Source organism: Carlito syrichta, unplaced genomic scaffold, assembly GCF_000164805.1.
Source record: "Carlito syrichta isolate Samal-C Ts95f unplaced genomic scaffold, Tarsius_syrichta-2.0.1 Scaffold315198, whole genome shotgun sequence".
Lineage (NCBI taxonomy): Eukaryota > Metazoa > Chordata > Mammalia > Primates > Tarsiidae > Carlito > Carlito syrichta.
This window is the reverse complement of record NW_007259294.1, coordinates 508,258-524,512: the sequence shown is the minus strand read 5'-3', so window position 1 is coordinate 524,512 and position 16,255 is coordinate 508,258. Positions and strand designations below refer to the sequence as shown.

At 40.6% G+C, this 16,255-nt stretch overlaps 2 protein-coding genes across 3 annotated transcripts in view; one reads left to right on the top strand and one right to left on the bottom strand.

The window, feature by feature from the left end:
* The window catches only part of CFAP52 (cilia and flagella associated protein 52), a 55,870-nt gene extending 44,168 nt beyond the window's left edge, over positions 1 to 11,702 (bottom strand). The window contains exons 1-3 of one of the 2 annotated variants that reach the window (XM_008072462.1): positions 11,564 to 11,702; positions 4,186 to 4,385; positions 3,572 to 3,708 (exon numbers count right to left, since the gene is read on the bottom strand). In XM_008072462.1, coding sequence (XP_008070653.1) covers positions 3,572 to 3,708; positions 4,186 to 4,385; positions 11,564 to 11,633 — 407 coding nt within the window. In that variant the 5' untranslated portion in view covers positions 11,634 to 11,702. The remainder of the gene's footprint in view (positions 1 to 3,571; positions 3,709 to 4,185; positions 4,386 to 11,563) is intronic. The other variant, XM_008072463.2, reaches the window with a different exon arrangement.
* Positions 11,703 to 12,324: 622 nt separating this feature from the next.
* Positions 12,325 to 16,255, top strand: part of STX8 (syntaxin 8) — a 285,159-nt gene continuing 281,228 nt past the window's right edge. Inside the window, exon 1 of the mRNA XM_008072461.1 lies at positions 12,325 to 12,485. Within this exon, the coding sequence (XP_008070652.1) occupies positions 12,469 to 12,485 (17 nt within the window). The 5' untranslated portion in view covers positions 12,325 to 12,468. The remainder of the gene's footprint in view (positions 12,486 to 16,255) is intronic.

Here is a 16,255-nt window from a genome sequence, read left to right as displayed (position 1 = left end):
CTTGTACATGAATGGTCATAGCAACATTGTTAATAATAGAATGGATAAAGAAAATGTGGGATACCTATACAATGGAACATTATTTGACAATAAAAAATGAAGTACTGATACATGCCACAAATGAGTAAACTTTGAAAACATTATGCTAAGTGAAAGAAGCCAGTCACAAAAGAGCACATATTGTTTGATTCCACTTAAGTGAAATATCTAGACTATACAAACCTACAGAGACAAAAAGTAGACTAGTGGTTGCCTGGGGATTGGGGGAGGAGGGACAGAGAGTGACTGCTGATGGGTATGGGTTTTCTTTTTGGGGTGTTGGAAATTTTTAAAAAATGATTGCAAACTCTGAATACACTAAACACTCAACTATACACCTTAAACAGGTGAGTTTTATGGTGTGTGAAATATATTTCAATAAAAATCTAAGTTTCTCTGGAGAGTGGAACACTTTATGGTGAAGGGGATAAGAGATCTATTTTTGAAATTTGAATCCTTTTACATAGTAGGACAACACTACACACATACACACACACACACACACACACACACACCCAAACCATGGCCAGGGATAGCTTTAATATTCAAAAACATTTTTAAATTTTGAAAATTTAAAGGGGACTGATACAGAGAGTTAGTCAAATAAATTCCTGCATATCTGTACAATGGAATACCATGCTGGTATTGCAAAGAATGAGTTACTTGTCTATTTGCATATACACAGAAGATGCCCTTGGTGTAAAGTTAGTCAAAAAGCAGGATCATGAATGGCATGATAACATTAATGCAAACAAGTTTTATAAATAGGTTACAAAATATAAAAGAAACATACAAACTGTAAGATGTCCACTACAGTTGGCAGCTTCTCTTGTTTCTTCCCCTCTGTGTGGAATCTAGATTGTCTGGGTAGAAGGGACCCCTGACTATTCAAAACCAATTGCAGAACCTCTTCCTCTTTACCACAGAGACTATTCAGGGATAGGCATATTGCATTTTCCTCACACAGCAAGGTTTGTTTTCCTTTCTTTTGGCTCCTCAACATTCCCCAATTTTCAGCAAGCAAATTTTAGACAGCTTAAAATCAAGCTTAAAATTACAGAGAAGATTAACAGTTTTGTCAGATTAACCTTGTTAAGGGGCCATTTTTCTCCTCCAAGGCCTGGTCTCTTTGGCAGGGGGTTGAGTATGGGTGGCCTAAGGGCCAAGCTCCAAGAATCTCTGAAAGTGGGATCAAGCATCAGTATTTTTTAAGTCTTCCCAGGTTACTCCAGTGTGTACCCAACATTGAGAATGACTGCTTTAAGTTCGAAGTTGCTTTAAGTTTAAATCTCCAACATTTATAGGAGATTTCTGAATATGTTTCTTATGATGGCCCAGGGAAGGTGTGACTACTTACAAATGACTAGAAAAGGAGGAAATTTCACAAAATTTTTCTTGATTTCTATATATTAAGAGAATTGTCAATATTTAACTATACACTGGTGTAAATTTCCTTTGTAATAAACCTGTGAAGTTCAGATAAGAAAATATATGTACAAGTGTATCAAAGTAATAAAGCCTACAGAAACTTCAGGTGTTCTTCTTTTCTTCTGTAGACTATATTCTTTTTTTTTTTTTTTTTGAGTTGGAGTCTCACTCTGTCACCCAGACTGGAGTGCAGTGGCTGCTCCTGGCCACCGCAGCCTCGACCTGCTGGGCTCCGGCGATCCTTCCGCCTCAGCCTTCCGAGTAGCCGGAATTACAGGCATGTGCTAACGACGCCCGGCTGATTTTTTTTTTTTTTTTTTTTTTTTTATTGTAGAGATGAGGTCTTGCTGCCCAGGCGGGTCACGAACCCGCGGGCTCAGGTAATCCACTCACCTCAGCCTCCCAAAGGCGCGGGATTACAGGCTGAGCCACCGAGCCCGGAGACTATGTTCTTTTAACACTTACATAGGAATGTGTACTACATTGATTGTTCTTCCTAATATAATGCTTTTAAATATCCTTTTCGTTTTCATTATCATTTGTACGTGTTTTCTGTCTTGAGAATCAAACTTGATTGTGAATTAATTCAAGGGTGAAGATCATGTCTTGTGAGGCAAATTTAAAATGCTACCTCTCAAGTCACACTGCCAGCGTTTGTCTCCCAGCTCTGCCACTTGCCAGTTGGTGATTTTAGTTCCTTATCTGTCATCTGGCACCAATAACCTCCACCTCATGGAGTTAATATGGGGCTTAAACTAGATAATGCAATTAAAATGTTCAGCACATGACTGACACATAGTAAGTGCTTAAGAAATTTTAGCTGTTGTCTTTAATGATGATGATGGTGTCTTTTTTTTTTTAGCAGTGGATTTCAGATTTAGCTGCACCTTAGAATAACCTGGGAAGCTTTTTAAATTGATATATGACAGTTATACATATTTTGGGAGTACATGTGATATTTTGATACCTGTATACAATGTATAATGATCAAATCAAAGTAATTGAATATCTATCACCTCAAACCATTTCTTTTCTTCATGTTGGAAACATAACAATTCTTCTCTTCTAGTTATTTTGAAATATTCAATAAATTATTGTTAAGTATAATTTCTCTCTGTACAGTCAAATTCTAGAACTTATTTCTTCTATCTATCTGTATTTTTGTATCTATTAACCAACTTCTCTTTATACCCTCTAACTCCTACCCTTCTGATAACCACCATTCTACTCTTTATCTCCTTAACATGCACATTTTAGGCTGGCCATGGTGGTTCAAGCCTGTAATCCCAGCACTTTGGGAGGCCAAGGTGAGCGGATTGCCTGAACTCATGGGTTCAAGAACAGCCTGGGCAACTTGGTGAGACCTCATCTCTACAATAAATAAAAAAAATTAACTGGGTGTGGTAACACTTGCCTGTAGGTTTGGCTACTTGGAAGGCTAAGGTGGAAGAAGGATCACCTGAGCCCAGCAGGTTGATGCTGGGGTGGCCACGAGCATGCGACTGCACCGCAGCTGGGATGACATAGTGAGAGACTCCAACTCAAAAAAAAAAAAAAAATCCACATTTTTAGTTCCCAAATGAGTGAGAAGATGAGATATTTATCTTCTGTGCCTGGCTTATTTCATTTACAAGAATGACCTCTAGTTCCATCCATGTTGCTACAAATGACAAGATTTCATTTTTTAAAAAAAATTATCTTTTATGGCTGAATAATATTCCACTGGGTTTGGGAGGAACATACCTCAAGGCCATAGGTAACATACCCACAGCTAATATCATACTGAATAGGGTAAAATTGAATCCACTAAGATCTGGAACAAGACAAGGATGCCCACTCTACCTACTTTTATTCAACATATTATTGGGAAGCTTCTAAACTCCCAGAGCTCAGGCCTGGCATCAGTGATTTTCCAAAGTTGCCCAGGTGACTTCAATATGCAGCCAGGTTTGGGAACCACTATGCTATGCTATTTTTCTCATAGGCTTTTAACACAATGCACTCAAATACAGATGGGCCAACAGAGAAAATTACAGGGGACAGAGTACTTGACACTTCTAGAATACACCTGGCAGAAAATAAGTGAATATGTTTAGTTTATTACCTTCCATCATCTGGGCCTCCTAGTGATACCAAGTACAAATCATTTGGAGAAAAGGCCAGAGCTTCAATTTTGCCCTTGTGAAGTGACAGCCGAGCAATCAGCTCCCTTTTCTTATAATCCCACAAAATGATATCTGCCTGGGGGCAAGAATACACTATCAGATCACAGGTTTTAAAAGTCGGAGGGGATTGCTACCCCTATTTGTTAAAAATAACCAGAAATGTTATTTTTTCCTAGAAATTAGATCATGTTTTACAAACATGATGCAGCAAAATGGAAAGAGCTTGAAGCAGGAACTTAAAGTTTCCTTTTTTTCACAAGCATGATCAGTTACAAGCTGCAACCTCTGGTGTAAAAACACCAGATTCCTTCACTGTCAGTCAGATAGAATGAGATGAGCGAAAGGAGAGGTCCTAGGGGTTTGAGACCTAGGCAACTTGGCAAGACTTCATCTCTAAAAAAAAAAAAAGCAATGTCCAGAGGAAGGAGGAGGAAGGGTAGAGCACATGGCAGCACAGAGCCAACAAACACAAGTGGGATAGTTCATCTAGGGATGATCGTCTAGGGAGGCACCTCTAGATACATCCACAATTGGTCATTTTAACATAACTCACCTTGAACCCCATAAATGTGACTTGTCCAGAAGCAATGTAATCTCCTTTCTTAGAGATGGCTACACAGGAGACATTGTTACCATGACCGTGCAGGAAATTCTGCTCATGAGTATTTATTGCCTGAATGAGGACTGTGCAACCCAGAGGGTAAACCAGATGCTCCTGGTCAGGATGGCATTTGAGACCACCGGGCACGTGTCCTAAAAGAGAGAGATTGAAAGTAATAATAATCAGGTGAAGAAGTGGCTAATATTCTAGTTGAGTATAAAAGACAACGCTTTTTAAATAAGCCTCAGTTCAACTAAAGTAAGTTGAGGGTAATAGGTCATTTTATTCCACTGACAGGAACATTGGTCTAGTACATCATTTCTCAAATTTCAACATAAAATCCCCAAGGGATCCTGTTAAAATGTAGATTCTGATTTCATGTCTGAGGTGAGGTAGTGATTCTACATTTCTAACAAGCTCCTAAGTGATACCGATGCTGGTCCAGGGACCTCACTTTGGACAGCAAGGCCTATAGATAATTCTTGTAATCCTAACAAGTGTGGGAACATAGCGTGTGTGCAGCCTGCTTTGGTGCATACACAGGCATAGGGAGAACGTGAGTCAACTGTCTCAGGTAAACGTTTGATAAAGATAAAAATTTGACTTTTTTACTTAGCATAGCATAATGTCCTTTAGGTTCATCAATGTTTGTTGCAAATGGACGGATTTCCTTCTTTTTAAGGCCAAATATTGTGTGTGTGTGTGTGTGTGTGTGTGTGTGTGTGTGTGTGTGTGTGTGTAGTTGACAGAAAGATGCCAAATATTTAAGGATTGTTTATTCTGGCCAACTTGAGGACCTAGACCTGTGGCATACATCCCTAGGAGGTCCTGGGAATGTGTGTGCCCACCGTGGTTGAATGGCAGCTTGGCTATACACAATTTAGGAAGACAGAAATTACAAGAAACCATAAATCAATACATGTGAGATTTACACTGGTTCAGCCCAGGAAGTAGGACATCTCCGAGGGGATGTGAGGGGGAGCCGCAGTTATAGGGGGGTTTAACGATTTTCTGACTGACAACTAGTTAGCACAGTTATCTAACGAATTGTGAAAGCAGTAAAGAAAATGGACAGCTTGAGGAAGACAAGGGAGCAGAGTTGCTTGATAGGCAGATAAAGTTTTATGGTTGGCAGTGATAGACTTAAAATAGAGCAGGTAATTGTTTTAAAAGATGCCAGAGTCCCTGAAATCTTTTCAGGGTCATAAAATACTCTGATTTTTCTTTCATTATCTGCCAGTCAGGTTGTATAGTGAATCACATTGAAAGTTAGGAATTTGGCAATGAAAAGATGACAGTTTAGTCATCTATATATATATATCACACTTTTTTGTCTATTCATCTGTTGATTGAATTGATCAGATTGTTTCTACATCTTGGCTATTGCAAATAGGGCTACAATGAGCATAGAGAATATCTCTTCAAGAAACTTTTTTTCAGCCGGGCTCGGTGGCTCAGCCTGTAATCCCACGCTTTTGGGAGGCTGAGGTGAGTGGATTGCCTGAGCCCGCGTGTTCGAGACCCGCCTGGACAACTTGATGAGGCCTCATCTCTACAACAAATCAAAAATTAGCTGGGTGTAGTAGCATGTGCCTGTAGTTCCAGCTACTTGGAAGGCTGAGGATCGCCGGAGCCCAGCAGGTCGAGGCTGTGGTGGCCGGGAGCGGCCACTGCACTCCAGTCTGGGCGACAGAGTGAGACTCCAACTCAAAAATATAAAAAAATAAAAAATAAACTTTTTTTTTCATTTCCTTTGGGTATATACCCAAAAGTTAGATCGCTGGATCATATGTAGTTCTACTTTTAATTTTTTTGAGTCAGGTCCTCACTTTGTCACCCAGGTTGGAGTGCAATGGTGTGATTATAGCTCATTGTAACCTCAAACTCCTGGACTCAAGTAATCCTCCCACCTCAGCCTCCCAAGTAGCTGGGACTACAGACACAAGTCACCATGCCCAGCTAAGTTTTTGATTTTTGTAGAGACACGTTCTCGCTATGTTGCCTAGGGTGGTCTTTAACTGAGCTTAAGCAATCCTCCTGCCTCAACCTTCTAAAGTGCTGGGATTACAGGTGTGAGCCACTACACTTGGCCTATTTTTAATTTTTTGAGTAACCTCCATATTGTTTTCTGTAATGATTGTACCAATTTATATTCTCACCAACAATAGATAAGGGTTCCCCTTTCTCCACAGTCTTACTAACACTGTTGTATTATCTTTTGTCTTTTTGATAATAGCCATTCTAACAGGTGTGAGGTGATATTTCATTGGGGCTTTGATTTGCATTTCCAGGATGATTAATGATGCTGACCTTTTAATATACATGTTGACCATTGTATGTCTTCTTTGAGGAATGTCTATTCAGGTACCTAATCTATTTTTTAATGAACCTGGAGGATACTATGCTAAGTGAAATATGCCAGACACAGAAAAACAAATACCCTGTGATCTCACTTATGTGTGAAATCTAAAAAAGTCGAACTTATAAATGCAGAGAGTAGAATGGTTATTGCTAGGGGTCGTGGGGTTGGGGGAATGGGGAGATGTTGGTCAGATGGTATAAGATTCAGATATGTAGGATGGATAAGTTCTGTAGACCTAATGTACAGCACAGTGATTAAAGTTAATAATATTGCATTGTATGCCTGAAATTTGAGAAGAGAGTTGAGTGTTGTGTTCTTGTCATACACACACATACACAAAAATGTAATTATGTGAGGTGAATATGTTAATTAGCCTGATTGTGGGAATCATTTCATACCATATAAGTATATCAACACATTATGTTATGTATCTTAAATTTATAAGATGATCTGTCAAGTATACCTCAATATTAAAGGGATAAAATGTTTTAAATTTCAATTTCAGTTCTAAGTGACCACTAGGTGCTCTCAAGAGCCTGGGACTTTTCACAGGGAGACCTCTTTCCTCAGGCAGCTTTCATACTCCAGATGTTTGCCAAGAGCCATCTCAACAATTATAAACACTTAGGATATGTTTTAATATGAAACAGACCTAGGTCCTCCTTATTACTTATCTTTGGTCAGTATTGTTTTGGGCTATTCTTCATATTTATTTTACAACATAACCTTTAACATCAACTTGACTAGTTAAAAATCATGTTTGTATTTTTAGTGAGATGGTATTGAATGTAGAGATTAATTTAAGGAAAAATAATTTTCATAATATATCTCCTACCTAAAACGTGGGTATGCCTCTTCATGAGTCTCCATTTATGTCTTCCAGTAGCAGTTTCAATTTTTCTTCACGAAGATCTCACACGTTTCTTATTAAATTTATTCTTGGATTTTTTTAAACATATTTTTAATTTTAAAATTGTGGCATACAGTTAAGGGTTAGGTATACAAATATGCATGGTGTGGGTATCCTTGTTGATAAGATATGCCACCCCGTCCCCAGATAGATATCGACTACCGTTAATCCTACCTCCCTTCCCCTTCCTGCTCCCCCATAGTTTCCCACCACTGTCAATCCTTTTCTTATAGTATTACGATTACGATAGTTGTTCAAGATCCACTTATGAGTGAGAACATGTGATACTCAGATCTCTGTTTCTGTGAGAGATCACTCAGTGTTATAAACTCCAATTCCATCCAGGTTGCTGCGAAATTCATGATTTTGTTCTTTTTTGTGGCTGTGTAATATTCCATTGTGTATATGTATCATATTTTAAAAATTCAGTCCTCTTTTGATGGACAGCATGGTTGGTTCCATGATCTTGCTATTGTGAACAATGCTGTGATAAACATACTTGTGCAGGTATCTTTTTCATAGAGTGATTTGAGTTCTTCAGGGTATATTCCCAGTAGGGGAATTGTGGGGTCATATGGAAGGTCAATTTTTAGAGCTTTTAGGAATCGCCACACTGATTTCCACAGAGGCTGCACTAGTTTACACTCCCACCAACAGTGTAGAAGTGTTCTCTTTTCACCACATCTTCTCTAGCATCTGTTTTTTGAGTTATTGATAATAACCATTTTGACTGGAGTTAGGTGGTATCTCAGGGTAGTTTTAATTTGCCTTTCCTTGATGATTAGTGAGGTTGAACATTTCTTCATGTGAACACTTTCTTCTGCTCATATGTCTTCTTTTGAAAAGTGTCTGTTCATATCTTTGGCTCACTTTGTAATGGGGTTGTTTGTTTTTTTCTTTTCAGTACATTTGAGTTCCTTGTAGATCCAAGATGTTAGGCCTTTGTCAGATGTGGAGTTGGCAAATACTTTTTCCCAGTCTGTGGGCTGTCTCCCTGCTCTCTTGATGGTTTCTTTGGCTTTGCAGAAGTTTGTCGGTTTAATGAGGTCTCACTTGTCTATCTTATCTCTTATTTCGGGTTTTGTTCAGGAATTGGATGCCAGTTCCAATTTCCATAAGGGTGTGTCCTGCATTTTCTAAAGTTCTTATGGTTTGAGATTTTACATTTAGGTCTCTGATCCATTTAGAGTTAATTTTTGTGTATGGAGATAGATAGGGATCTTGTTTGAATCTTCTGCATGTGGTCAGCCAGTTTTCCCAGCACCACTTACTGAATAGGCTATCCTCTCCCCAGTGGTAGGTGGTGGAAGCTTTGTCGAAGATGAGTTGGTTTAGAAATTGAAGTTATACTTCTGGAATCTCAATTTTATTCCATTGGTCTATATGCCTGTTACTGTACCAATACCAAGCTGTTTTGATTATTGTAGCTTTATAGTAAAGTTTGAAGTCTGGTAATGTGATATCTCCTGCTTTTTTTTTTTTTTTTGCTGAGGATTGTTCTGGTTATTCTTGGTCGTTTGTGTTTTCATATGAATTCCTGTATTGTTTTTTCTAGGTCTGAGAAGAATGTAATCCCAGTACTTTGGGAGGGCCGAGGTGAGAGGATTGCCTGACCCCAAGAATTTGAGACCCGCCTGGGCAACTTGGCGAGACCTTGTCTCTACAATAAATCAAAAACTAAATCGGGCGTGGTAGCGCTTGCCTGTAGTTCCGGCTACTTGGAAGACTGAGGCGGAAGGATTGCCGGGGCCCAGCGGGTTGATGCCATGAGCATGCAACTGCTCTCCAGCCTGGGCAACGGAGTGAGTCTTTGACTCAAAACAACAACAACAACAACAACAGCAGCAGCAACGGGCCAAATTTGGCCCACTGGCTAGTTTGCAGACTCCTGGTCTATTTTGTTGTTGTAGCTATTTTTAACTGATAAAACCCTCTTTGCATAAATAGGAAAACCATGGGTTATTTATTCCAATTAATGAACAAGACCAATTTCTTAATAGTTATAGTTTTATAAAATGTTTTCATAGTCAACACAACTAATTTGGTTTGCTTAAGTAATGCCTGTCAAAATACAATATCTAGAAGTGTCATGTTCACTTACATATTGATACCTTTAGATCAAAATTCAAGGTTAATAATGTAAAACTGCAGTGAGTTCTAGTGTCATAATGATAAAAGGGGCCTTGGTTTTGCTGCTTTTGTTTCCATGTGAAATTTAAGCTCCATTACCTGGTATTTAAGGCCTCTGAAATCTAATTCCAGTCTCCTGTGTTGTTCTGCCATTCACTGACAGGTGATCCTCCCGCCTCAGCCCTCCAAATAGCTGGAACTACAGGCTCATGCAACCACAACCAGCTAATTTTTGATTTATTGTAGAGACAGTTCTCACCACGTTGCCCAGGCTGGTCTCAAACCCACAGGCTCAGGCAAACCTCTCGCCTCTGCCTCCCAAAGTGCTGGGATTATAAACTTGAGCCACCACGCCCAGTTTCTGAGTTTTCAAGACTACTTGAATTTAAAGAGGTCTATCCTTCCTTTTCAAGCCAAAGAATAGAATCTTTTCTCCCAAACTTTCATAACGTTTTGCCTATCCTCTTTTCTGAGAGCTTGTATAGGCTTTTTAAGCAAACATTTTTCATCGAAGATAAAATATAGAAAACTCAATAACTTTTTACCAAGTAAACACACCCATTTAATTATAGCCTAGATTAAGTAGAACATCACCACAACCCACGTGTATAAACAATTTGATCAATTTGGGCCATTCTAAAAGGCAAAGATAATTAGTAACTGCCATGGAAGATACTGGGATATAATTTACCATATATTTGCACGTAAAACTCTACAAAACGCATGACTTCAGTTGCAGAACTCTGTGTGGCACTACATTGGTTCAACAGTGAGCCTTTCCAACTCACTGTAGGCTGTTCATTTCTTTTACCAATGATCCTGTAACCAGCTCTCAAGGTGGCAGGTATCCCAGATATACAAAGTGCTCACTTTCTATCAGAGACTGTTAAGGTTAAACGAAGAGTCAAGAGCTAAGTCCTAGAATGTGCCTAAAACTTCAGTCAGTGATTACTCTGCATTTACGTCATTACAATTATAAAGCTTTCAGGCATCACAACACACTTTTCAATAAGGTTTGCTTTTCCTAAAATTTAATTCATTACTTTTTCTCATCCCTTAAAACAAAAAATAAAAAAACCACATCTCCCCCACCCTCCTTAATGTTCAAAACAATAGACAGTCACAAGATTTGAGCAGAGCGAATAAGGACACTCCTCTGATCAAAATGCCTCTCTCCTTCAGTTCCCTCTGGTATCCCCCTCTCCTTCTGATCTGGTCCGAAATCCTCACCGTTTAGAATCTTTCCTTCGGACAGACAGCAGACATCAGACACTCTTGCTGCTGTCCTGCTTGTTGTACCATTTACAACGTATATTCCCTGTGATAAATCAGCCTTTCTTAATTCAAAACAAACAACAAAAATCGTTCCTTCGGATGAGATAACCAAGATTTATCTTCTAAAGCGGTTGCCTAAACACAAGTTTCCTTCCCCGCCTTTCTTATTATTTACAACAGCTGAGATTTTAGAAGATGGTCCCGGGGTCGACATAGACAGTATCCAGTGGTTACAGAGGGGCCGAAGGCTTTGCAGGGTGCGTGGGGCTCAGGGCAAGGGAGACCTGACCTGGTGGGAGAAAGATTACAGTCACCCCATACTCATCCATCCAGCACGGTGAGGAGGCATTTGGTCCCTTTTAGGAACTGACACTTGTCTAAGCTGGTAAAAACCATTCCACTTCCCCAAGCTCGGAGCAAGGATGTGACTCTCCAAGGCTCTGGGGAGGAAGAGGCTGTGCTCTCGCCTGTCTCCCGTTCCCCGTACCCCCTTCTTCCTCTCCCCATCTCCTCCCGGGCTTAGCCCTGGCCAGCACGCTTGCCTTTGTCCCACGCTGCCTTTCAGGTGCCACCCGGTCTCCCACTGTCCCTATTTGCACTACACGTCCTCGGGGTTCCTAAACCAGTCAGCCCAGAGATGCCCGAGGCCTCACCATTGAAGCCGATCACGGCGTCAAGTTCCAACTCTGCCACCCGGGCCTCCGGCGAAATTTCGTTATCCATCGCTGGGAGATTCCACTCACTGTAGTCTCAGCCACAGTGGATGCAGCGTTTCCTGGTCGTTATGGTAACGGACGCGCGCATGCGCCCCAGACTGACGCCCGCGCGGAAACCCTGCCACCGGAGATCGAGTTCATTTGCCCTCATGCAAATGAAGGGAGGGATTATTTTTGCTATTTCTCTGGAAATTTAGGGGCTGGCCCAAATGCAGAGAACCAATTCCTCCATCCCCTCTTGTAAAGAGTCTGTGACTTTTTGGGTAACTGTAATGCGCTCAATGAATTGCATTTTCAAAATACGTAGTCAAACATAGAGGACGAATGGGAAGGCTGCTATAAAAGAATATATAATTGATACTTCGCAGAACATTTTAAGAGATTTTTAGAAAGCTTTATTGAGGTATAATTTACATATCATAAATGTCACTTAAAGTGGGTTTTAGTAAGTTCATACAGTATGTAACTACAACCTCAGTCCAGTTTTCGTTTGCTGTTTTGTTTTTTGAAGCAGGATAAAATTTTAAATAACTGCTGGAGGCTTGCAGCACTCCTACCTTTCTGGGAAAAATACTGAGATTCTGTTCAACAACAATTTTATTTTAATTGCGCCCAGAAGTTCGCGTGCCTTAGTGGGAGCAGATTGCTCCAACCTTTTGTCCCCCCCGGTGGAGTACTTTCCTTTCTCTGTCATAGAGCTGAGGCCCCTCCTCTGTTACTCATTTTTGCGAACTTCAGACTCCGGTTGCGTACGGGCCAAACTGCCGGGAGTGAGCCGCGCGGGCCGCCGTAGTCAGCTGGTGCGAGCAGGAAGTGTCCGAGCTGCGGGCGGAGTCGGCACGATGGCACCGGACCCCTGGTGAGCCCGGGTGAGGGCGGCGGTGAGCGCAGGGACCTTCGGGGAGGCCGGGCTTCCGGGGAGCGGGGGCTCACTTAGCATTGCCGCTGGAGACTTTCGGGATGAGGGGAGGGGCGGCGAGACCCCTTCTCTGCTGAGAGGGACTCAGCCACAACCCGCCACCCTTGGTCATTGCAGGGATGGCCCGGGAAGGAGACCGGGTTACCCTGGGCAATTGAAAACTTGAGCCAAATCTCTGCGTATTCTTTCTAGCCCTTCTGGGCTGCATCTCGCCGCGGGAATTTCCCGCGCATCCAGGTTGTGGAGCTGGCTCGTACAGGCTTCTTTGGACTTCTGTAAAAGTGAAGTAGAAATAACCTTTTTGTGGAACGTCACTTCATCCGGTAAACACCCTTATTTCACAGATGGAGAAACTGAGGTTCAGAATTCATGGTCACCGGTCAGTTAGTAACCAACTAGGACTCAGACCTAGCTCTCTGTGGGCCCTTCCTAACACTTTAGGAATTTGGGAGGGAAAGTAGGCACTTGTTTATAAGGCATTTTACCCTTTCCTGAGTTGATATAATGAAGACTGTTCGTTCAGCAGCAACTTCTGCAGTAAAACTATAGCTGAAAAGGGTCATTTATTCAATAATTAAATCACAAGGACCGAAGGATGAAAGATACAACTTCTGATCCCAAGGAGCATATTGCTGTAACATAACAGAATTGACCTTTCTGTTTAGTAATTAGAAATGGGGCAACATCTTTCAGGTCCCTCCCACTTTGGGAGCGTTTCTGTCTTCCTAATAAATCCTACTGTCTAAAAAAACACAACTTATTAAGTTCTATAAAGTTCTTGTCGGAGTATATGTCTTATGTTGGTATTTCTAATATAGTTGCAGACAGCCTGGGTATTAGGAGAATAGATTCCAAGATCAAAGTTAGAGTTACTTGGATTGTAGATTATTTGGGCCAGTTGCTTAACTTAATGTTAAAATTTTCTTAATTTCACCTAATTTGAACAGTTGAATACACCTTTTAATAGAAAAATTAGAGGATATTGAATATTTGCAGAGAAGAAAATAAATGGTATCTTTAACTCTATCATTTGGAAATAGCTATTATTGATTTTTTTTTTTTACAATGAATGTATTACTTTGACCTGTGTATATATGTGTGGGTTTTATTTGTTTTACAAAATGGAGCATTTTTCCATGTCATTGAATATTCTTTCAAAACATAATTTTCTAATGTTGCATAATACTGCATCATATGAATGATCATACTTTATTTTTTTCCTCCTATGTTAGTTTTTTGTGTATTTTGTTGTTGTTTACTTTCACAAAGGCAGTCCCTTTGTTCCATCTTTCATTTCTTTGGGCTCTTTTCCTAGAAGTAGAACTGTTGGGTTCAACGGTGTGAACATTTTTTTTTTTTAGATTAGAAAATATAGTTTAAGCTGGGCTCGGTGGCTCAGCCTGTAATCCCGCGCCTTTGGGAGGCTGAGGTGAGTGGATTGCCTGAGCCCGCAGGTTCGAGACCCGCCTGGGTGGAGGAGGCCTCATCTCTCCAATAAATCAAAAAATTAGCTGGGCGTGGTAGCACGCGCCTGTAGTTCCAGCTACTTGGAAGGCTGAGGTGGAAGGATCGCCAGAGCCCAGAAGGTCGAGGCTGCGGTGGCCAGGAGTGGCCACTGCACTCCAGTCTGGGGGACAGTGAGACTCCACCTCAAAAAAAAGAAAATACAGTTTATTTAGAAAGTAAATTAGAGAAGGTGTGAACATTTTTAAGGCCCTTGATACATATTCCTAAGTTGTGCTCCACCTTCTGGAACCTAACTCCCTCAGTTTGCACATAAAGTAGGAAATACAGCTCAGAGACAAGGCAGAATTTCCCCATCCCTTTTATCCATGTAGACTGGCGAAAGCTATCACTGGACCCCAAGCCTCTTCCACAGTTAAATTTACAAAGCTTTTTCCTGTTACTCTCAATTAGTGTGACTAAGTGGCTTTCTTATTAGCCACTTGAAACAGTGGGGACTTTGCTGTGTTCTTGCCAGCTACCTTACAAAGTGAGTTGCTGATTAGAAAGGTAGAAAGGAGTATGGAATGGGACTTTGAAAAACTTATAAAAAACAGATTTGAGGCTGGCTGCAGTGACTCATGTCTGAATCCTGGTACTTTGGGAGGCCGAGGCAGAAGGATTGCTCGAGCCCAGAAGCTTGAGACTAGCCTGGGCAACATAGTGAGACCTCATCTCTACAAAAAATACAAAAATTAGCTAGGTATGGTGATGCCTGCCCATAATCCCAGCTACTTGGGAGGCTAAGGAGGGAGGATACCTTGAGCACAGGAGATTGAAGCTGCGGTGAGCCAGGATCATGCCACTGCACTCCAACCTAGGCGACAGAATGAGACCCTGTCTCAAAAAACAAAACAAAACAAAAACAAAATATTTGACTACAGCTTTGCCTTTGTACTGCTGAACATCACAGGTCACTGATGCATCTCTCCTGGATGGTGTCCTAATGTTTAGGAATGGAATAGAGCAGTTACTATTTTAATGGACTGTCACAGCAAGCGGTAAACTCACTGTTTAATAGAAGTAGCAAGTGATTACTGTCTTTGAACTGGTTCTTTGCTAAAGTTCATTAGCTTTACCACCAGGGCAACTTACTTATTGATGATATACTATTTCCAGAAAAATTATAATTAAACTGTAATAGTTTCATGGTCTTGTTGGACTTTTTATGTTGGCAGCATGGTCTTCTCTTTTTGTATGCTTACTTTTTAAAAACTTTATTATGGAGGGAAAAAGATACACAAAGTAGAATAGTATAATGGGCACCTTTATACTAACTACCCAGTTTCTGTAATTATCAATATTCTGCCATTCTTGTTTCGTTTCTGCCCTCTACACTTTGTTTTTTCTTTTCTGGGTGTACTTTAAAGTGAATCTTAGATATATATTAATTTTACTAGATAGTCAATGTTTTTCTGATGGAAAAGAGGCCCAGTTCTTAGTTTGGAAACTTCTTTTATTCTTCCCTTTTCAGTTCCTCAGCCTGTTGTGGCATCACCATCTGTGTAACCACTTGGGCCTGAAAACTCAAATCATTCACTTCTTCTCACTCCTCATATCAGATTATTCACTAGTCTCTGCTAATTTTTTTCTTTTGAACACCTCTGATATCGCTTTTATGTTGTCTGTTTCCATCATAGTCCACCCCTTTATAGTCTGATAATTAAATACTGGCAGATAGTTAAGTACTGGCAACTTTTTATGGGACTGAGCTGTTGGAGAAGTTTTCGACTGGTCTCCTGACACTACTTTCTCATGAATATTTATGTAACTAGAATTCAGGTTAATTTTTCTAAACTCTTACTTTAGGCACCTGTGTAGTTGATGCCACAGTGAGGTTGTCCATTACCTCTAGGCCACTGTTTTCCAAACTTTGCCCCAAATTGGAATCACCTGGGGAGCTTTCAAAACTCCCACACCCAGGGCAAACTCCATACCAGTTTAATCAGAATGCTGGAGGTGGGACCAGGCATCAGCAACAGCATCATCATTTATTTATTTATTTTAAAGATTCTCCAGTGATTCCAATGTGTAGCAATTTCAGAACCACTGTTCTTTAGGGCTAAAATGAGAACGCAAAGATTGGGGGCAAGATATCTGGGAGTCTGTCCTAGCTGTCTGACCTTCAGCATTCCCCATAACTTTGTCAAGGCCTCTCTTTATGTGTAAAAGTATCCTCTATGGCTCTGAAATTTCCCTGTAAGTCT